This window comes from Anomalospiza imberbis, chromosome 2 (genome assembly GCF_031753505.1).
Source record: "Anomalospiza imberbis isolate Cuckoo-Finch-1a 21T00152 chromosome 2, ASM3175350v1, whole genome shotgun sequence".
NCBI classification, from domain to species: Eukaryota; Metazoa; Chordata; class Aves; order Passeriformes; family Viduidae; genus Anomalospiza; species Anomalospiza imberbis.
Genome location: NC_089682.1, coordinates 34,502,915 through 34,526,603, shown reverse-complemented (window position 1 = coordinate 34,526,603; position 23,689 = coordinate 34,502,915). Strand labels below are relative to the sequence as shown.

Sequence of the window (23,689 nt, the reverse complement as noted above, 5' to 3'; positions counted from 1 at the left end):
ACCCCAAACTTTGGAATTACACAATTGAGCAAAGATTTCACTACTTCCCTTGCTGTGTTGGTGCAACAGGGATAAGCTTCAGGCCATCCACTGAAGGCATCCAACAGTACCAGTGTATATTTGTATCCCTCCTTGCGTGGCATCTCAGCAAAATTTATTTGCCAGTAATTTCCCAGGCGATCTCCTGTCTTCGTTACCCCTAACACAACTCTTTTGCTCATGTCAGGGTTGTTTTTACTACAGGTTTTCACACTTGCTTGGTATAGACTGTACAATATCAATCATTCTTCTCCCTATTACTACTTTCTTTAGATGTTTTAAAAGATTTTCTGCTCCCCAGTGGGTACTCTCATGCTCCTGCTGGTCTATTTCTTAAAGGAGCAGGGGTGGAACTACAACCTGTCCTGCAAGGGTAACAGCCCACCCACTTTCTTTGATCTCAGCCGTAAGAAACTTAATTAATTTGTGATCCCTCTGATCATATTTTGGGCTAAACTCTATTTCTTTCTGTGGTACCACTGCAAGAACACCCTTTTCTGCAACCTCTCTTGCTGCTTTATCAGCAAAGTGATTTCCCAGTTCAGGGGCTGTTTTCCCTTTTTGATGACCTCTGCAATGCATGATAGCTACTTCCATAGGCCTCCAAATACTTTGCAGGAGTGTAAGAATCTGTTCAGCATGCTTAAGCTCATTACCTTGAGCAGTTAGCAGGCCACGTTCCTTCCAAATAGCTTTGTGGTTTAAAATCCCATAAGATGTCTTCCCAGTGGCTTATTAAGTAGACAATTCCTGCCCTGGTAGCTTATGTTTTGCCTTTCTTGTCCAGGGAAAGTCTTCCTCAGGCACAGACTCGGTTCTAGTGAGAAGTTGTGATAGATGAACCATTTCCAGCCTGCTTCTTCCAGTGAAATCCTCGGAGCATCAAACAGGCATTTTCCTTGGCACATCAAATGACAAATAACCTCGTGCTTCCCAACTGTATTAGCTGTGCCATGGCATTCTGAACATAATTCATCATTTTCTCCTCTCCTGGATCCCAAGCAGCAGAATTTCCTCATGTAGAACATTGCAGCTGTTCAGTTCTGCTGCCCATTCTACCCTGATGCAGGCTTGATCTGTGGTGATTTTAATTCTCTGAAGCGTGGGCTTTCATTTCGCCATCCACATGATCTTCATACTGAGAAAACTGAATTCTGTATTTGAAATGCCTCATGGACATTCTGATTGCCCTGGTAATTTGATTCAGAAAGCACTGCCAGAGACATTCAAGAATACTAAGGTAAATGAATTTGTTCAAGCCCAACAATTCTGGGTAGCCCAGCAGCCACCTCATCATTCCTGTAACGCAAAAGTAATTTCTTGGGTTTCTTGATTAAGAAAAAAGTGAGAGGGAGGACAAAAATAAGTAAATAGAGGTATACACCTTATCCTAAGGTATTCCATACCTTACCTTAAGCAGTGTTTGACTACAATCTTCAGAACACATTTCTATCGTTCAGTCAAAAGTAATAATTAGAGTTGCTTGCAGCAAAGTCCCAGAGAATCACAGAAGGCATGAAAGAAATTGTGTCTAGGGAGAGTCCCTTGCCTGTGGCAAAGCAGCTGTATTCAAGTCATTCCTGCAAATAAATGTCTGACCTATTCTAAAATAGCCTGAGTGAAAGGAGTCTCCAAAGCTGCCCAAGCAATATGTTCCCATGTTTCACTGTTCTCACCATGAGAACACTTCTGTGAGAAAGGTGTTCCTAATGTGTACAGTAGAACATAAAATCATGAGATCATCTCATTCCAACCTCCCTGCCATGGGCAGGGACACTTTCCACTAGACCAGGTTTCTCAAAACCCCATCCAACCTTGAACACTTTCAGGGATGGGCAACCTGTGCCAGGGCCTCACCACCCTCACAGAAAAGAATTTCTTCCTGATAGCCAATCTAAACCTACTCTCCTTCCACTTAAAGCCAGTCCCCCTGCAAGTCCCTAGATCCAGGAAAATCCTTTCTCAGTCCCTCTAAAAAAGTTCTTCACTCATTTGAGCTCCTAGGAAAAAAGCCACATTTATATTAAAAGGAATAATCATCTCTGTAGTATAGATAATGTATGAAGTAGCTAAACCATGGATATGTTATTTCCAAGTTTGATTTGCAAGTGTTTATGTGAATAATAACTTCAAACAGCTCTGTTCTCTTGTATTATGATAGCTACAGTCTCTGAGGAGAAGAGAAGAGGATCTAGTAGTTCTTCCTGGGACTTCTTATAAATAATTGGTGTTCTTCATGGACCTGGGCACCCTTATACCTCATTTCCCAACCTTTCCCAATATATCTTTCTCTAGCTTTATTAGCATAGTTGTTACTCTTAACATACCAGATTCAGCTGTCCAGTATTCCCAGGTCCCTATTTCATTTGACTAGCAATATGAATGTCAGGGCAGAAGAAATATATTAAATTTCTCACTTTTTTTTTTTTTTTAAACATAGCAAACGAGAAATTAAAATGAGGAAACTTGACAGCACAAAGGTTCGACCACTCAAATCTGAGCAGCTTCTTCACATAGAGGACCATGATTTTGCACTGAGACCTGGATTTGGAGGTAAGCAGCACATGCCTGCACTGTGCTGGGTAAGACTATATCCTCTCTCTGGAAGTTTACTTGAACTTTGTAATTTCAAATGGCAAACTTAATGGCAGCACACCTCAGTTGTTGTACTTCAGGAAATAAAGAAGAAATACAGAAATAGTCAAAGACAAGGGGCTTCTCTAAGTTTAATGTATCAATAGGAGAAACTGTTAAAATTGTCTGCTTTACAGAACTAAGTAAAAAAATAGTATTAGAATAAGGTTCTTTGAGAACAGTGATTAAGGTATCCCTGTAAACTGCACAGTCTAGTTGTAGCAATTAGCAAATTACTTAGTCATCAGATTTGTTTTGAGAGATTGAAATGATCCATCAATTCCTAAATCTGTTTGCTGTGTACAAAATTAAAAAAAAAAGAAACCAAAAAACTACCCATAGGCCTTCAGGTTATTATGATGTTGTTTCTGTCCTGTTGGGCACTATCATGATTATTTGTTCATTTAACTAAATTGCATCTGGATCAAGAGAGTATTCAGTGGGATGTTCACAGTTTGGATTCAATTTTGACTCTCCTTCATGGAAGGGAAAATGAGAAAGCTGCCCCACTAATAAATATTGTCTGAGCCTTTGCGTCACCAGTTCCCTTGTCATGATTCATGAAAATTAGACTGAACTGCTCTGGATTATGAGGCCAAAATAAAATCTATGAGGACCAATAAATAATCGGTTGTGTAGACAAACACAGATTTGGGAGGCAAACTGAGGTATGGGGAGCTGCTCTTGTTGACACCAGCTGCTGGGATCTGGGGCCTGCTGATCGTGCCAAGAGGGAGAATGGGTAAGGAAAGCATCTTTGGATGCACTGGGAGAATGGGAAAAGGTTTCTTGTTACCATAGAAATGATGTCTTGCCAGACAGCAAAAACCTTGCCTGGTTTTGAAAAACAGTTGAGATACAGTCTGTTTCTTGGCATCAGAAATTCAGATTACCTCCTCTTGCCTAATACCTGTCTTCTCTAATATCTGTTAATCTGGATATCTTCTTGTTATCTCACAAGGAATTTAAATTTTTGAGAACGTAACTTCAGAAAGGAGGTAGCATTTCCATGAAAGCAGACAGTGGTTTGGGATGTTCTTTATCACTGGATCATGCCAGAAAACAGTATTGATAATGTGCATAAAAGCAGCTTTGAGAACACACCCTGTGATCTGGCAGTTGTTAATTTTCCATGGGCAGTGAGGATTTTTCACACCCAGGATTTTTCTCCTTGTCCTCTTTTTTTGTAGATGATTTGTACAGAGCCCATTCAGTTCCTCTTGAAGCCAGCTGTAGTTTTTCCACTGACTTCACTGCACAGGCCTCTCACTCATCACATTGCCCTGGGTGTGATTTCAGCTGTACTCCTGTCTTTCAGAAATAGCTTTCAGCTGAAGAGTGCCTCAGGTCTGCTTCTCCTCTGTCACCCACATGCCATAGTGGCACGGGAAGCACCTTTTCCTTCACACATTCCAAATTTTCAGAACTCTCTTAATATGTGGAATGTGACTCTCTCTTAGACTAAAAGAGATCCACTGGCATTTTTATAGCACAGAGTGAAAAAATTCACCGTGAAATGAGTGTCAACCCCAAATTTATACTCCAGAGTTCCTGTTTTACCATTGATTGTAGTGGTGTTGCAGTAGTAAGGAGTAGTTTGGCATTCATAAGGCAGTAGCAGAGGTTTAACACACAATTGTGAACTCATCAGTGGACAAATTTCTCTACTGAAACATGAATCTGAATAACATCCCTGGGATTATTTTATGACAGTGAGTTTCTCTGAAGAACAGTGATGATTAAGTGAGCAGCAGGAGGAAACTTACCTAGAGGAGAGGGAGAAATTAGAGATATCATTGCTGCAGTCATTGCCACAGCAGTTACAACATAACCCTGAACTGCACTGAGACGTGTCACATCACATGATTTATTCAGCTCAGCACAATGCATCAGTTTGCAACAACCAAAAAAAAAACCAAAAAAAAAAAACACAAAAAAAACCAAAAAACAAAAAAACCCCAAAACAAAACAAAACAAAAAACCAGATCAGGAGAGCTGGATGAAAAACAAGTATTTATTATTTACCTGTAGAAGAGGGATGGGTTTTTTCCCCTCTCCTATACCCCATTGTGATTTTCTGGGTATGTCATTTTTTTGTTAATCTGGCTACACTGTGCCCCTTTGCCTGAGAAGGACAATCACCCTTTGCATCATTTTAGGAGAACAGGCTGCAGGAAAATTCATGCTGTTGGAGATTCCTCAGTTCAGGGAACTCAAATCTAAGTCTGCCTTGTTTGATTTCACTCAGCCCCACACATGCAAGATTAATGAGCAGACCACAGGACCCAGAATTTTTAGTACTTACAGTTAAGCTATACAAAGGAAAAAGAGAGGGAGCACATGCTGAATTTGATTTGTAAACTGAGCAAACATGCACAGGGAAAAACGTGGGGGAAATAAATGTAGAACTGTTGGACACTGATGCTACTGGCTGCAATGTTACTAGAAATAATTGTGGAGGTGAGAGATCCATTTTTGACCAAATGAACACAACTCTGCTGCCATTCATGAGTGTATTTTGGCATTCTTCTGTTGATTGCAGTACCATTGCAGCTGCACAATCAGAATTTGACTCTCTGACTCTAAATTTTAAAATTTAGTCCTGACATTGTCTGTTTATTAGTAGATTCGAGATCAAAGCCAGAGAAACATAGAGCACTGAGATGAAGCAAACCCAGCAATTGCTGGCAAGCTGATCCTACTCTTTAAAAATGTTACTTTGCAGTTCATTATACAGTGAGGTTAAGTGAGGCAAACCAACATTTCAGTGCACCCAAACTTTAAAAATCTAAACTTGATATTGTTGCATGGTATTTACTCCCTAAGCCAGGCTCTTGAGTTGTTGATGGAAGTTGGTGGTGTTTTTTTCCTTTCCTAAATTTTTTGTTGTGGTTGTTGTTTGATTGTTGCCTTCTGTGTAATGTCATGGTCCTGTTTTGTTTGGAAGTGAGAAGGCAGCTTAAACTGGGAGTGGAGAACAAATAAGAAATGAAATTATGCTGCCAGCACTTCTTGGAATGATTATCCCCAACTGAGCAAGAAAGGGTGAGCGCAGACAATGAATGAGACTTCTCAGCATATCCTGACTTGTAAAGCTCAGATCTGAGTGCCCCAATGCAGGCTGCCATAGAAGCCAAAACTCCATGTTGAGAGAGGTCTTAGAGCAAGTCCTTAGAAATGCTTTAAATCTACTTTTTCCCCCCCTATTATACATCTATTTATCTATATCCTTGTATTTCCTGAACTATCTTATTTCAAAGTACTGATCAAAATAACACATGGTGGTGTATGCATGTGTGTGTGTATGTATATGTATATGTATATATACTGGTTTTTCTTTTACATTGTGTCTTAAGGACCTGTAGTTTCCTGCACTACAAGTGTGTTAGTTAAAGTCTTAAAATTGATGATCTCTTCTTTTTCAACCAATATAGAAGATAATAACATAAGCAAGTATTAGAAATGATGAAAATAATTTAGCAGCATTTAGCTGGTGAAGTGGTAGCAGTCTTTCCTGAAAATTTGCATCTCAATCTGCAATTAAATATAATCTTCATTCTGAATTTTCAGAGGATCGGAAATCCCATTCTATCACTCCCTCTTTATGCTTCCTCCCTCTTCAAAATAAATTAGTAACATTTTCATTCATATGAAGATAAAAGCTGGGGGGGGGGGAGGAAAGGAAGGAAAATATGGCCCAGTGTATATTCAAAAAGTGCTGCAATTCTAACAGCTCTTTGCCACCAAGTTCTTTTCTTTTTTTGCACCACAACTCTCCCTGAAAGATGAGAAATGTCTTCTCCCCCTAGTGAAGCCTCACATGGGTGAAAGCGGAATGGCTTTTTATCATCTCTTACTGGAAAGAATAGCTGGGGGTCCAGGACAGGAGGGGAGGGGAAATATATTGATTATTTGCAAGACCTCTAATAGTCTTCCTCTGGATTTTTTTCTTTCACATTGCTAAATCTTCCATTCCAAGAGCTGGTTACTGCTCATACCAGGCCACCTTCATTTCTTACATAAATGAGAAAGAAACACGGTAGTAACAGGAAGAAAATACTATTGCCAATAATTCTCCTGTTCCTGTCATTGCCAGAAGAAAGTAAATAAACCCACAAAGCTTCACCTCCCTTGAGCTTGTTTACATTTCTATCCACTTTTCTTCCTCTTTTTAGAACAAAGTCCACCTACAGACCTTAGTTCTCCCCTGGTCTCTGTCTCCTACTGGCAGTTTTCTCTAGACCTTTCCTTTTTTTTCAGCATATACTCTTACTAACCCATCTAGGTACAGTTGTTTCTAAATTCAATATTTATCCCATAGATCTTCAGGTGCAATCTGTTGCATGCCCAAAGGTCTGGCTATTATAAAGATATTATAGCATTCACTAAACCAGTCATTATTACTGTGGAAATTGATCCTAAAAAGGCTAAAAGGATAGCCTTTTTACATAATATCCATTCTAGAAAGGGTATTACAGAATTTGCCTGATGTACTGTCTATTAATAAAATTCCATGCTCATCAAGGAATTCTTTTGCTATGCTTAAACCTTTAAAATAAAAGACTGGAAGTGGCTTGCATGAAGTTAAACCTGTCTGAAAACAATGCTCTTTTTTTCTGCTGAGGAGTAATTATCCTGTAAATCTGTGGAGCCTCCATTGTGAAAATCACTAATCCCTCTAAAATAATGATTTGTAGTGACCCTCCAGAAGCAACCGAAGCTGCTCAATTTAATAACAAAATCCTCTCTGCCATCCCCACTTTTGTCAAACTGGGAAATAAAAACCACAGCTTTGCTCTGGTTGCTTTTTTTTTTTTTTAAAGAGAATTTGATGCTGTTGTCTGGTGGTCAGGCAGAGATTGAAATTCTCAATCTAGCAGGGAGAAAGCTATGGTGCAGACACAGAGGTAGATGAATTGCTTTCCTATTTTGGCTGGTTTAGGAACCTTTTCATATCTTACTGTAATTATGTTTTTTTATAAAAATATCCTCTTGTGACAAAACAAATCTAAGGGATGAAGATATTAAAGTTCCTAGCAGCCTGTTCCCAATAGCTAATTTTTCTTGTTTCTAGTGGAGTTGATTTTTAATCACACACAGAAATGTTCCCAAAAACCATGAAGGATTAGACCAGACTGAGGCTAGTAGGTCTCTTGTTGGATGTGTTAGTGACAACGATATAGAAGTGCTCCAGATTAGAAAATTGAACAGCACAGTGATCAGGGCTGCATATATGTGCAGTGTTTACTGCCTTCATTATCTACTTACATTTGTTGCCAAAGTAGAGTCAGAATAGGAAGGAAATACTTGCAGATGCTCTGATCTGTTAGTAATGGATCAGGGCTGGGGTAGGGGATGTGCTTTTATAATTCTCTGTTGTGAATGCTAGACTGGACAGTGTTTCCTCACTAGGCATCATGAGTAAGGTCTTTGTCTTTCTTCAGACAGAGAAGAGGAATCTCTTCTCAAGCAGTCTGTTTCACAGTTCTCACATTTCTACCTAATCAGGAGCGAATTTAATTGTAACAGTTCCCTTTTTATTCAATTCACTTTAGAACTGTTCACTGTATTTCTCCTGGTCATAGGTTTTGATTTCTTTTATGCTATTCATTGTCACCACCAACATGTTTTCATAGTAGTTCCCAGTGCAGTACAAGCTGTCCTTTCAAAGAATCAAGTGTCCCTGTGTGTATTTATGGATAAGTGACACTTTGGTTTAGTGCATGCAACCAACATAACCATAAGTTGCCACTGATTTCTAGTTCTGTGATCAGTTCCTTTGTATCTGCCCAGAGGAGCTGAATTGTTGATGAAAATTTTGCCCACACTGGAATAATGTTTGTTTGGGTAAGAAATTGTCTGTAATTTTTGAAATTCCAAAAAATATTAGAACTGCTATCATCACACTTGGAGCAGTAGTCTCTAAGAAAAGCCTTTTGCTCACTACACATGAGACGTGGCTTAGAAAGTCTGATGTCTGATTCTGGGATTTGATTTGTGTTTAGCTCCTTGTTTGCCTGAAGAATGTTGATGGGAGACATTTAACTTTATTTGCTTTAAACTTGTCCTTGACTCAGGAACTGGTAAAACCTTTCTTAACATTGAGAGCTGCTCCCCCTCTCCTCCTGTTCCACCCACGTAATTCAACATAAATTGTTGTTTGCATTTAAATGATGCATGATTGCCTTTTGTAAACGATGCTCACATCAGGTATAAATTCCACAGTGACCTCTACTTTGGATAAACCCGTTTTAGTTTATAAGATTTCAGTAGAATACAGAAAAGATTACTCATATTACAAGTAGGCACTTTTCTACCAGTGTTTGGTACAAGTTGGTATGTAGTGTAAATAAACTGTGTATTGTGATCAAGACAAAGCAAGAAGTGGGCAAAACTAGTTTAGGAGAGGTATAAAAACTTCTGTTGTTTTGTATGGAGTCTGGCTGAATATATTCATTGATACTCTTGTGCATCAGCATCTGGAGCAACTGTCTTTTGTTGGCTCTGTTCTCCTGAAGAAGCAGCATTTTCCCAAGTGCTGCCTGGTGTTTTAATAACAAACTTTGTTCTCTAGAGTCTTGAGTCTTATTTTGGGCTTTGGCCAAGAGGCTGAGGGAGGCATTCCTCTCAGAGAGAGACACAATTTCTGAGCCAAAGAGCCCAGCTCTTGTCAGTGCCTAAATATCTTCTGGTGTGCCCTGCTAAGTCTGAGCACATCTCACTTTGCTTTCCCATGCACAAAGCATCTTCATCTGTTCTGTGCAGGGACAGGCTCCCCATTAAAAAAAGACAAGTAAAATCAAGAGATTGCAGAGCCAGATTTAAAAATACCTCTAAAATAGTTTAAGATCTTTACTGGTAAGAACTGGAGGCAGCTGTGTAATCCTCGAAGGCTGCTATTTTAAGGATAATTCCAAAAAGGGACACAATATTGTGGCTGGTTATTACAAGAGTGATGTTTCTGGACTGTTTTGGCTTGACAGGGCTAAAAGGAAAAGACAAGAAAAAAACAAGTTAGAAAAGCTATTGCTGTTCAGACTTCCTTGTATTCATGTTTTTAACTGGTTATTTGGAATGTGTACTTTAAAAATATTTTAGCTGGCTTTTGACAAAAGTGATTGGCATCCCATGTACAATAATTACTACTGATTTTCATGCCAAAAGCAGAATATTCTTGAGGTGGCGGTGTGTATATGCATATATGCATGCTCCTCTCTTCCTCCCCAGTAAGGAAGTGATTAATCAATTAGAAGAATGACATAACCTATGTAAAACTAGATCCTTCGTTCTAGATATTTCACACAGAAAAGAGTGGAAATAATTTCATATTTGGCTGTAATTTTTCATTGATTTGGAGTAACTTCATCCTAAAAATGCACTCAGTAAATACACAACACAGTGACAGAACATGATGTGTGTGTGTACAGCTTCTCCCTTGTGAGGCAGTAAGCAAGCAATGCTTTTTCATGAACATCTATACCAAACCTTAAACAATTCACTAACTAAAGATCATAAGAGTCATAATAAGTATGCTGTTTGTGAATAAGCATTGGAAGTGGTAAGAAAGCTTTGCAATCTTTGATGTATTCCATGTATTTACTCAGCTTTTTCCTGTGGTGGTTGTGAATTACACTCCAAGGAGTTCATTAGCTGTGGCACCACTGCTGGCCAAACTGCTGTGCCAAAACCAGCTGGTCTGCCTGCAAAAAGAGCACTGAACATCTTGGGCTTTTTTTCACAACTGCTTAGCATCAGGTTTTACTTTGTTGCCTTTTATCATTCAGTGTTTTAAGGTGGAGAGACTGCAGTAAATGCTGGAATAGAGCACTCTCTGTATCCTGCTCGTGTTGCAGTCTTCCCTTTAAAAATAGCTGGTTTTGCTCCTCATGCCTCTTTCTGTTCCCATGCAGGGTCACCAATACCTGTGGGCATTGATGTGCAGGTGGAGAGTATTGACAGCATATCTGAGGTTGACATGGTGAGTAGAACTGGAATAAAGTGTTTCAGTAAAAATACAGGGGGTTCAGAAACATCCAGATGGATGATACAGAATTATGTAGTTAAAGCAAGCAAGCCCTAAAGAGCACATCCTTGCCTTGAAGCATGCATTTAAACTACTAAGTGTTGAATTTCTCCCTGGGCCGGAGGAACAGCTCAGAGTGAGCAGTGCTCTGGTTTGAAAACTCTAACTATTCAGTAAACACCTTGGGCTTCCACAGGAATTCTCAGTACTCTGCACATTGCATGATGAGGCTTCATGTCCTTTGCTTCTTTTGCCTATGCAAATCTGAATATTCCATAATTGTGGCATGGGTGGAGCTGTGATCATAACAAATGGAAAGAGAAGCACCAGTTCCAGAAATGGTCCTGAGAAGGAGACACTGCAATTAGGGCCTGTGGTACTGGAATGCAGGCTGTTCATTCTTCAGCCCAAATTGTCACTAATATTATCAGTCAGTAAGAACTCCTGCACTCCTTCACAAACCTACTCAAATCATAAAATCGTATTACAGGGCCATAAAATCATATTACAGGAGAAGATCTAACTCTCTTCACAGTATTCTTACCAGAAGCAATTGTTCTACTGAGATAAATGGTGTCTGCCTAATAATACAAAATTTGTATAGGTGAACACAGAGCAGTCAGGCTGTGCAGAAGCTCACACTGGCTTTGCAGCATCCTCTCCATCTCTTCCCACAAGTACAGTCATGATGTTTCTGTAAATAGGATCATAAAATATTTGTAATAACATTTTATGTTAAAAGAATAGTGTAGTTATTGTAATTATTGTAAAATCTGACTGCTCACTCTTATGATATTCACTGAATTGTTTCTTTATGATGCATTTAATTAATAAATGTATTAATTTAGCCCCTGTACAATATTTGTACAAAATTAACAGATTTGTGGATTTTAAAAATTGACCTAGTGCTCATGAAGAACTCCAATTAATCTCTTTGTAAAGGAACCTTAAAGGAGCCACAGTCCACTCTTGGAGAAGGTTGTGAAGATTTCCAGAGGAAACATTTTTTCCATTTACCCTTGTCTGGTTTTAAAGCTTCTTTATCACTGCACAGCTGGCCCAATCCAGAAGACCACTGAAATATGTTGAAGTTTTATCTAAGAATAAATGAAGTCTTAGCCTCAGACACCAGGGACAAGACTAACAACCAAATTCTCATCAATATCCAAATTCAAACTCATTGAGTGGTGCTTGGTTCCTCTCATTAAGGATCTTTCAGATAATGTGCAGAGAAGAAACTGATCCTTTGCACTGAATTGATTAATTTGTAGTGTTTTCTACTGCACATGACTAAAACAAGTATTGTCTCCTTTTATTTTTAATGAAACAAAGGACTTCACAATGACTTTATATCTCAGACACTACTGGAAGGATGAGAGGCTCTCATTCCGTAGCAACAAAAACAAAAGTATGACTTTCGATGGACGGCTGATAAAAAAGATCTGGGTGCCTGATGTGTTTTTTGTGCACTCCAAAAGATCTTTCATCCATGATACAACTGTGGAAAACATCATGCTCCGAGTGTACCCCGATGGCAATGTCCTCTTCAGTCTGAGGTGAGGAAATACCCTTCCCTAAGAAAATCCATGACTGCAATTGTCATGTATTGGCTGTAATTGAAATGACTGGAAATACTTGCAGGTAAGATTCTCATACTGGGCTGCCATTAATCCCCTGGCAGCACATAATGGCAAACTGGTGTGCCAGTAGAAAAATAAATTGAAGATTGAAAATGTATTTTTTCTATCATTCAGATATTGTTTCCTGTCAAGGCAGTTATCAAGTGCTAGCTCCTTGCCTTGCTCTAGCAGTATTGCTACTGAGTACAGTAAAGCCCAAAATTATTAACAAAGAAAAAAACATGGGTTTAGTTGTTTTATTTTTTGCATTAGTCTTTTAAAACTGTCTCAGCTGTTTTCATCCTGGCTTACCAGTTAACATGCCAGTGATACAAACCAGGGCTCTAGATAGGCACAAAGAGCAGATTTTTGGTGCTTATACCACCAGTGTTGCGGGACTAAAAAGAACTGGAAAGTGAAACAGCGATTCCAGAACTGGAATAGCAAGGTCATTAATGTGTCTCCCTTTCCTGTTATTGCTTTGCTTTATGTAGGAGATTTGGATGATGTGGCAGAAATAGTTTCAATGGAGCAATTTTCCCCCTAGGGTAAGGAACCTGAGGCCTGTGTGTTGCAGAAATTCAGTTTGGTACTAATTAGCTCTGAGCACAGAAGTGATATTTCATCCAATCTGGACAGTTTGAAGATTTATGGAAGCATTTGAGATTGTGACTGTGTAATAACTGTTGCAACAATTAATGAATTTATCTCCTCTGTCATAAGGACGTGCAGAAATCCTCACAACAAAACTGTGCACCACTTTAAAGTAGTGTGTGTTCAAGAGTCACACTGACAGTAAGGAACATTGAGGTGAAGTGTGCTTTTTATTGCTGTATTAATTTCCATAATTCTTGAGAAGGAGGGGTCAGAGGAACTATACCCGTCCACTAAGGCTTATATCAGTGATTCTCCAAGTGAGAAGCAGGAAATGTTCCTTAGATGTGCCTTAAAACACCCTTTTTTGTATTGCCAGTTTTACTTGTAGTAAGCAAATTATATTCCAAATACTTACATGCAATAAATCTGCATATATCACAGTTTTTCTTCAGTGCCTGGCATCCAGGACTTTAATCAAGCAAAGTGAAACCAAAATCCACATCTGTTGCTAAAATAGTCTTTCTTTTCTTCTTGTTCCCCTGGTCCTTTAGTCAATAGCTGAAGGATGGAAACAACGTCCATAGTTGGAAATCCTATGCATGTCCCACTCTTAGGATCTAATTTCAAGACAGTAAAGTCTTATAGTTGTAAAGATTCAGCTACAGTGTGGTTACTGAGCACAGATTTTCAAAGGGCACTTGTATAACCCTCACTGAAATTCCTGTAGGATTCCATTTGGGCAAAACTGAAAAATGGGACTAATGAACATCAAATGACATGCAAGCTGTGACAGGAAAGGAGAATTTGGCAATATTTACCATATTTAAGTTGCTGGCCCTAGCAAGTTCAATTTTTTTTTTTTTTTTGTTCTTTATTAAGTACAAAGGGATATTTGTCCTCTAAACATTTGTGAAAAAGCAGGTGGAATGTCAACAGGCTTTGCCTAGATTTCCTTAAGCTTTTTACAATATAAAGCATTTCATTTAAGAGGAGAGTAAGCTTCCAGAAATTGCAGCTAATCTCTTTTTACAATTAAATATTATAATCATTCCAGCTGGGAAAACAACATTTGGAATACTATTTGCTCTAATCTGTAATATTATCTACTTCAGTCTATGAGAAATCAAGTCAAGAAATGTGAACTCCCTGTGTTAATCTTTGTAAGTGTAAAGCTTCAAACTAAAATGTGTGAAAGGCTAATGAAGGATCAGGCCAAATATAGGGTTTAAAAATCAAAGGTAATGTATTTAATAATAAAGACTATATATGATTTTTTTTAAAAAAAAGATCTCTCACCGATTTAACTTTGTTTCATCACCTTGAAGCTATTTTAGAAGCTTTAAAAGGGCAGAAAACCTCAATTAATAGGTTTTTAACAGCAGATTAGTACTAAGATGTGTGCACAGCTAAGAAAGTGTGAAATTTTTCATTTTATTTCTGTTTTTCTCTTCTTTTCTGCAGAATAACAGTTTCTGCTATGTGCTTCATGGATTTCAGTAGGTTTCCTCTGGACACACAGAACTGTTCTTTAGAACTGGAAAGCTGTAAGTTTAATTCCTAATTATTCTTCATATGTGCATTTTTACCAGCACCCCATCTTGTGCATAATACCTCTTTCCCTTACTTTGATGTGTGACCTGAACCCTTCAGCATGTACATATTGAACTGTAAGCAATTTGGGATCTTTCCAGACCTCACTGAGCTTTGGGAAGGTGGAAAAACCATGATGCACCCTGCTTTATTCCCACTGGGTATTTATTCCAAGGCCTAAATCTAAAAATCTCTCGAAAAGCATGAGGGTGTTTTCTCTGAGAAAAAAAAAGAAGTGCAGATTTAAAGTAAAATAAAATGTCAATATTTGGCTTGTTCGAAAAATGAAAATGTGTGCTTGTGTTACTGTGAAACACCTGCTTTTTCACCCCTGCCTCAGTTGTAAGTTGCTGGCAGGACACAAGGCTGGGCTGCACTTGGAACAAGATGGAACGTGGTCTTTGCAAACTTCTTCCATGCCAGTTGACAAATTGGTGTGAAAAAATGTCTCTTTGGGGTTTTCCCAGATTGGTTGAGTGGTCTCCTCTCCCTAAGAAAGGAAAGAGGAATTGATTAACTTCAGTAACTTTATAACTTCAGTTTCTGCTCTCTCTCAGATGCATACAATGAAGATGATCTGATGTTGTACTGGAAACATGGCAACAAATCCTTGAGCACAGATGAGCACATCTCCCTCTCCCAGTTCTTCATTGAGGAATTCAGCGCTTCCAGTGGACTTGCTTTTTACAGCAGTACTGGTATAGTAAGCCCCTCTCCTCCAAAGAGAGCAGCACAGGATAAAATAATGCAGAATGTCTTTCAAATTCTTTGCTAATAAATGACAGTGACTGCTGCAAGATCAGTTAAAATGAGGTCTTGTCAGTCTGGGGCCTTGGTTCTCTTTGCACTTCCCATATAAAACTTTATTTTAGGGAAAAAAAGGCCATAATAATACTTGTAACTTCATATTAAGAACCTGGAAAAAATGCACAACCACCAAAAATGTGCTGTTATGAGCTCTTGCAAAATCGTGGTGCTTCTCTGAAAGCCATTGGAGTATTGAAATTACAGGTATCTTTATGTCCTGACTATACAGAAAAGCTTGAAAATGGAAATCCTAAAGGGTCAGATAGTAGAAAGCAAACAAGAGGAATTCAAGTGTGATTTATTGGCTAAAATATCCTCACTTTTGAAGCTGTGTAACATCACTAAAAGTCTGCTAACTGGAGGATTTTCTAATTCATGATTTGCTTAATTTTCCTTGTTTATACATAAAGTTGCAGGGAAAAAATCCCTTTATGTCAGTACAACGTAGTTTAAATTCAGGTTGATCTTCCCCAGACAGGTTTTTATTTCTCCCTGTAGATCTTGCTCTATACTTTCTGGCAAATTGCACAAGGCTTTAGGAGTTCATTGTAGTCTTGATTTCATTGAAGGTGGAGTTTATTTTCCTTGTATTCTAAATGAAATCATAAATTTTGAAACGCTTCTCTATGTAAGTAGTCTAACCATAAGTTTTTTTAACCAAAGGAAACAGCACTCTTGCTATTGTACTTTACAGTCTGAGTAAATTCATTTCAGTTTGGTTATTGCCCTTTATAGCAAAACAGATGAATAAGAGAGAAATTACTCCATTTATTATGATGAAGTGCACAACTCTTTGGAAAAAAGCATTTAAGGAAAGCACAAGACAGATTTATTTGGTGTATTTTATTTACAGGTTATTTTCTTTTTGCTTTCAAAAGAGGGCCCTTCAAATTTGTGGTGGCTGCTACTGAATGCAGGAATCCCAGTTTAAATTAGGATGCAGCAGTGAGGAATTCACAGCTTGATAAGGTTCTTCACCCTTATCTCCTGCTCCTGCATGAGCTAAGAACAGAGCTCCATCTTTCAAGAGCTACTGTCATGTGGATATCCTGCTACGATAACTGTGCTTTGCTGAGAGCTACATCAAATTTGTCCTTGTTGCCAGAAGAAGACTGGGATATTTTCCACCAGACTGGGTTCCAGGAGCTCAGCTGGCTTCTTTCTGCCTTGCTATTCTCATAAAAAAACACTCAAGGCAAGAAAATAGAGCCTTGTGCACAGCAGGGCACCCTCACAAAGCCCCTCCACCCAGGGCTTTGCAGCAGCTCACAGCATCTTTGACTTTGCAGAGTATAACTTTACACTTAACATGCAGAGGTTCTGATGGTGAGCTTATTCAGCAGCATAAAGGTGAAAGCAAAGACTTTTTTTTAAGTCCCAGGGACCACTGGGAAATACCTGAATAATGCTTGTAGCATATCTGGTAATCAGAATGTTGTCCTTTGTGGGCTTACACTTGGCTTTGAGGTTTTGTTTTGTTCAGGAGGTTCCTCTTTCTCTTGTTTCCTTGTTTCTTGTTGGAAGCAAATTTACCCTCCAAGTAAATGATAGTGGAGAACAAACAGCACCACTCCAATGAGAGTCATCATTCCCACAAAGCAGCTTTCTGCATTTCAGATTCTGCATGTCCTTTCTTGTCAATCTCAGTGAACAACACCTGTGGTGTTTAGGCTTTTAGAGTTCCCAGACCTCCAGAGGAGTAACAATTTAAATCCATTTTAGAGACAATAATCTTTAAAGCAAAAAACCTTCTCCACAACTGAAAACACAACAGAACATTTAATATTATTTGGGGTTCATTTTGATGTTCTTCTCTACAGAGTCACTCGTTGTGATGGCAGGATTGCTCCAGCACAGGCTCACGGATGCCTCTGTCTATCCTGGACAGGCAGATGCTGTGCAGCCACCCACTTCTGCCTTTTTACCTCCCTGTAACCTGGTTTCCCTGCCGTGGCAGGAGGTACAGCATGAACGCAGTGCTGCACAGGCAGAGCACGCCCCAGAATTCACTAGATGGCACCCTGTCCTCTAAAGTGAGTGCTGGGCTGGCAGGCAGGTGGCTCCCACCAGAAAAAAAAAAAAAAAAAACCAAAAAAAAAAAAAAAAAAAACCAAAAACCAGGAAGGAAGGGCTGCTTCTTATCAGGTAATTCAGGGAAGGCAGAGTGTTGGCATCACTGGACAATTGTATCCTGTCTGTATTCTCCTGGCAGTTTCACTTCAAGTCTATTTGATTTTTTTTCAATTTCCCAACCTCAGTTATAACAGAGTATTTTAGACATAACTCCCATAAATGAGGGAGGATGGGCAGTTTGTAAAGCACTGTGTAAAACTAAGGTGCTGGCAAGGTTTCTGAGGCATTTACTGCTCCTGCTGTGGATACACCAGTCCTGCCAGAAGGAGAGGACAGCAAACAGAGCTCACAAGTAACACAGCTCTCTTCTCTTCCCCTCAACCCGTTCCTCTCCCTTTTTTTTTCCCCAATAGGTTGGTACAACCGACTTTTTATCAACTTTGCACTCCGCAGACATATTTTCTTTTTTGTGCTACAATCCTATTTCCCAGCCATGCTGATGGTGATGCTGTCTTGGGTTTCCTTTTGGATTGACAGAAGAGCTGTTCCTGCCAGGGTGTCATTAGGTAAATCTTTGCTGCATATTCTTTGAGAAGGATAGAATCAAGAGGGAAGGGTTTGCAGTTACCTTAGCTTATTTACAGGACATGAGCAAAAAGATCAGATAATTGCCTGAACAATACTGTTATTGCCTCTGTTGTCATTACCTGTAGTCAGTCTCTGCATTTGGAAAGGGGATGTTTGTTCAGACTGGCTTTGCTATTTTTGGAAACAGCTCGCACACCACAAAAGCAAAAAGGGATGATTCTGCAGATTTCCTGATAGAATTTTACTTAATTGCAAAACCTGGGTTTTCCTTCCCTCTTCCCAGCAAAGTAACAGGTAGGAACAGGCAGTCAGATCCCTCCCCAAATCCATGGATCATTAGGTGTAGCCCAATCTATGGAAAAGATCTGCAGCTCTTCTTTTTCTCAGGAAACATTTGTTATCTTCCTACCAACTTGGAAACAGTTGCCTGTGTGGCAAAGCCTTTCATTGTGGGACACCTTAGAAATGTTTGCTGTGGTGTCTTAGCTGTGCAAGGCACACAGTCTTCTGTGGAAGCCAAAAAGTAAGTTCTGAACACCTCATCTCAGGAGAAAAGGACCTATTACAGTGTTTTTTATAGAAGTTTTTGGTTTTTTTTTCTCCCTCACTGGTGAATCAGTGGATGCCACTCCAGGGCAGTCTTTGTTGTGAATGGAATGCCGATGGCCTTGGAGTGAGTACATTTTTTTCAAAAATTAGGATCTCTGAAGATCTGATGGGAATTTGTTAAGATATCTAATGCAACCATAATGCACCTGAGTCCTGCAACTGTCAGGCTAAAATAAAGAAGCTCCTGTTCTTTCTTCTCACTGATGCTGGTCCCAGTAGCCAACGGTATGTTGCCATATTTCTTAGACAAGAGAAAAAGCCCTCGTTTTTCTCTCTAACTATATCAATCTAGAAAAAATAGGATGGTAGCCACTCAGGTCCCTTTCTATTGGCACAGTCTAAAGCTATTAATACATGAAATATAAATCTCTTTGTTAATCTGTAAACAAATTATGGTACCTCCTACCTGCTTTTATTAATGCATCTATGAATTCCTTTTATTTAGAAGAAATTTAACGTCATCTTTAAAAATAACTTTTTAATTCTCAGTAGGCAATTTTTAATGTTGTCAAGATGGTTATGCTGATCATGTTCTTTATGTATGGATTTCTACAGAAGGTTATGCATCAGGCGTTCCATGAATAAAGCACATTTCATTAGCATAATCATACATAATTTATAGGAAACCTTAACAACAAAATTTAATAAGCCTAGCTCCTTGGCCTAGAGTATATGTACATTAAGTAAATTGATTTCCTCTTATATGGTGTATTTCAAGCTCCATCCTTCAACCTAAAGAAGCTGCAGAGTGGTAGGGGGAAAATTCTTGTATATTCCAGTGGACTTGAACTGGAGTAGAACTGGAGAAGGGCTGCAGCTGACAGTGCTGTCTCACAGATGTCAAGATGTTTTCACTTCCAGAGTTGCATTGATTTCTTTAAAAGCAGAGCCTGAGTTGGGTGTTGTTTTTTTTTCCTGAGCTGGAGCAAACCAAAATGAAATGAATAGCTGATGTAAGAGCAGAGATTGAAAAGATGAGGGTGAAATTTTGGTCACACTGAGGCAAACAACAATTTTTTCTTAGTTCCAGTGGCTATAGCATTTTTATGCTAGATTGTTTTTAGAGAGCTCTGGAGTTATGACAGGGACATAGAGACGGATATTTCTTCTCAAGAAGTACAATTTGAGAAAGGGTTGGGAGAGAAAATGGTGATTCTTTAGTGATTTTCCTGGACAAGAAAATACGCATTGGCAGCCCTGGCTCTGGGAAGTGAAGAATGACCACAGCCTTCACCTGTGTGTGGCAGTGCCCAAAGCTGTCACAGAAACGTGTTCCTTATTCCATTCTGAGCAGAGAAATGATTTAGTGCTCTCAGTATTGTGTGTGATGGGTCCTTCATGGTTCACTCCACTTCTCAGAGCCTGTGTGAGGGAGTTAAAGGGGGTGTCAATCACATGCCCTCACAAAGCTCTGCTGTCCAAGCAGTGGTGATGAGCTAAACAGAACCAGCTGGCCAGAACTGGGATAACCTCTTTTCTCTCTGGCAGGTATAACTACAGTGCTGACAATGTCCACCATCATGACAGGAGTAAGTGCCTCAATGCCTCAAGTGTCTTACATAAAGGCTGTGGATGTGTATTTATGGATCAGCTTCCTTTTTGTCTTCCTGTCAGTCATCGAGTATGCAGCGGTGAACTATCTCACCACAATTGAAGAGAGAAAACAACTCAAAAAAAGGGGCAAGGTACAACCTTCTGAGTTTTGTTGCCTTCTGAAAGCATCATGCAAGCCACAGAGTAGTCCTGATACACCACTGTGATAACAGAACAGTAATAATCTCTGTCTCCTCTCTGTATCTCACTTTTTTTTTTTTTTTAACCTGGGTGAAGGGAGACAAAGTGTCCTCCTCCCTGAGATCCTGAAAGATCTGTGCTTTCTCTCCTTTTTCTTGTGGCAGAGGTTAGGGATATTTTTTGCCCCCTTTTTTCCCCCTCAGAGGAATATAACCTTCCTTCTATTTTCAAATACCTGTCAATCAAGGTATTTCTCCTGTCTCTAAAATAGACTTCAGCATGCTCTCATATGATATTCCTCTCTGTTTCCTGTTTCTTTTTTTGTCCCAAGACCAGATGAATGACAAGGTCATTTTTAGACAAGTGTGCCTGAAGTAGAAATAGTCATAAGTTAAACATCTGCTTTCTGTGAAACTCTCACTTAAAACCTTTGCTTGAAGAATATCCCCTCTGTAAACTCATTTGCTGGAATATCATGAGGGGAATAGCACAGAAAGAATGCATATGTTGCTCACATGATTCCCATCAAAAATCCCATCAAAAACTTACTCCCAGAAGTGTTTGAAGTCATTTCCCACAACTCCAGCAACACAGACCTACAGGAGCGAGTTAGATTCCTCTATTTCAGCAGCTGAGGCACGAATTGCCAGCCAGCAGCTGGCAATAATCAGGCAGACAAGTGTGTTTGATGACATTTGATGACATTTCCTTGCTCATGTCCCGCTCAAGGGGGCAGGCCCCACAGAGAGCCCATACTGTGGGACAGCCCTGTTCTCCACATGCTCTCCACAGAGAGAACAACACTGAGGGGAAAGCTTTCTTTATCTTTGTTTTATTCATTTATGATTTGCCACAATGGCTCCTGCTAGACACACAGTAACTCTCCTTTGTTGCCAGGCTTCAGGAATGTACAGCATGGACGCAGTGCAAGCCATGGCTTTCGACGGCTGCTACCATGACACGGATGAGGACATGGACCTGAGTCCCTTCCCAGAGCCCTGTGAGGAGAATGAGACCAGGGCAAGTCAAACCAACATCTCCAATGCTGACACACCTCGCTTGAAGAGGAAGAGATCTCTGAAGGGAAACGTGGGCAGGATTATTTTACAGAACAATCATGTTATTGACACATATTCCAGGATTATATTTCCCAGTGTATATATTGTGTTCAACTTTTTTTACTGGGGTTTGTACATATGAACAAAAATGCTTATAAGCTAGACTTTATTTTGTCTATGAGGGTTGCATCATCCTTCAAAATAATGCAACAGCAGTAGAAGAAAATGTTACAATTTTCCAAAAGAGACTTTTGCATTAAACTTGGGCTGGTTTGGTTAGCGGCAAAATTCTTCATGAAAAACTCTCACATGTCTGGGTTCTTTTCCAACTGGACTATGCAGAACTTCACCGGGGTGATCCCATGCACAGGTTCCACTGCAGTAGCACAGGAGCTGTGTGCTCACTAAGGGAGCCCTTTGTCACCCCCTGAACAGACAGCAGCTCCCACCTGAGGTATTGTCCTGTCTCTGTCTGCCCTCCAACCCTTCCTCTCGAATCAGCCTCCCTGTTCTTGACTTGTGCTCCATTTTGGTTGGCAGTTGGCACCAACAGCTTTGGGACAGCTTTGGGATAGCTCCTGTCCTAGTCTCACTTCCTGCATTCCAATTTTCCTGGGCAACCCCTGTGCACCTCAGCAGCCTCTGCCCTCGTATGGGAACCAGGGGAAAAATTATGGCTTAGCAGTGCAGTAGGGACCAGCAGGAGGCCAGGCTGATGGGGCTGTTGCTGACTGTGCATCAGCAACACTTCAAGAAAACCCTTCACCCTTGTCAGCTGTCCATGACTCTCCATGTTTTGAAGAATCTGGCTCACCAGTCCCTGAGGCAGCACAGGAACAACGTCCCAGACCCTGTGCACTTGCAGCCACTTCCCAGGTGGATGAGCAGCATTCCCAGCATGAGCTGTGTCCTTCACGAGTTCACCTCTGCCTCATCTCGACCTGCTGTAATCCCCTGCTTCCTGCAGAACTCTTTGGTTTAGAAACACAGGCTTTGAGACAGAGATTTTAGACAACTTTGTCAAGAGAACAAACCAACCACGCCTTCAGTTCTTCTGCTTTCTGTTGCATGTGAACTTGGGGTTTTGCCTCCCTTCCTCTTGCTTTGGCTTTTGAGATTGAATGTTCCAGTGAGGAGAAGCTGCATCTGCCCCTTGCAGCAGTGATCCCCAGCACAGTTCCAGGAAATAAAAGGAAACAGCTGTGCCAAAACAGAGACACATACAGGAAACCTGCCAGTCTCAGATGAATCCTGCATGGAAATATCCTTAGATTCAGGCTAAGGAGGCTGAATTAAGGATGTTCAGGGATAAACACAGACAGTTTTCACAGCTCCAGAAAAGAATCAAGATTACTTTTGTAACTTTCCCAAATAAGGAGCATTTTCCACTAAATTCCTTGGGTTTGTTTGTCATTTAATGATCTGAGTTTATATTTACAAAGTCAGATCAAAATGATAATTTTGAAGTTCAAAATTATCATTTGGTGACAAAAAGTGTCACAAGGTAAATGCTTGGTCAAGTTTATTGATCAAGGAAGTGGGAATAAATTTGGAAGCCTAAGTCACTCTCTGGTTTCTTTATTTACTTTATTTACTTACTTTTTTTTTTTTCTTGTTCAATTTACTTGTTTTCTTGCTCCCATCTTGTTTGTTCAGAGCATGGTGACGTCTCTTAACATTTTCAAAGAGCTGCATTTGTCAAGCTCCCAGTTCCAGAGCTGGAGAAGTGGTGACACGGTGCCTGCTGAGTGACTGAAATCTCACAGAGTGAGCGGGACAGATCGCTGCCAAACAAATGTATCAGAGCTGAGACAGCTTTGATACTTTTCCAGGAAATCCTGTCATGGAAAGCAGAACCATACCAGGAATGACAATGCTGGGAATGCAAAGCCAAAGGACACAGAGGCAAGAGTAACAGCACACCAGACCTCAAGCTGAGCAGATGTATAGTGTAGCTGTATATAAAAATACACCATCACAGCCTTGCTCCTGCGCTGCCATTATGAGGCATCCTGCACAGATGTTCCAGATTGCCTGAGAAGATCCCATCTAGTTGCTCCAGATGTGTAATGTGTCTTCTAAAGTTTTCACATTAACTAATATAACATCATTGTTTTTACATATTTATCTGCCCCACAAGAGGAAGTATTTGTTGTGTAGCCAACAGTGAAGCCTCAGCCTCCAATGGAGAAAAGACTCAAAATCAGTTCCCTTTTCTAAATTCCCAGCAGGATTTGCAGCAGCAGAAGCTATGCAGCACAGCATGCCAAAGCCCTGTGTAGGCTGAAGCAAACTGGTCCTCACGTGGAGGTGTGGAG

At 39.9% G+C, this 23,689-nt stretch overlaps 1 protein-coding gene across 6 annotated transcripts in view; it reads left to right on the top strand.

The window, feature by feature from the left end:
* GABRR3 (gamma-aminobutyric acid type A receptor subunit rho3) overlaps positions 1-22,932 on the top strand; it is a 36,290-nt gene extending 13,358 nt beyond the window's left edge. For all 6 annotated transcript variants that reach the window (XM_068180493.1, XM_068180497.1, XM_068180492.1 and 3 more), the window contains 8 exons: positions 2,480-2,592; positions 10,584-10,651; positions 12,029-12,252; positions 14,374-14,456; positions 15,060-15,200; positions 17,796-17,948; positions 20,068-20,264; positions 21,211-22,932. In XM_068180493.1, coding sequence (XP_068036594.1) covers positions 2,480-2,592; positions 10,584-10,651; positions 12,029-12,252; positions 14,374-14,456; positions 15,060-15,200; positions 17,796-17,948; positions 20,068-20,264; positions 21,211-21,513 — 1,282 coding nt within the window. In that variant the 3' untranslated portion in view covers positions 21,514-22,932. The remainder of the gene's footprint in view (positions 1-2,479; positions 2,593-10,583; positions 10,652-12,028; positions 12,253-14,373; positions 14,457-15,059; positions 15,201-17,795; positions 17,949-20,067; positions 20,265-21,210) is intronic.
* The last annotated feature ends 757 nt before the right edge of the window (positions 22,933-23,689 follow it).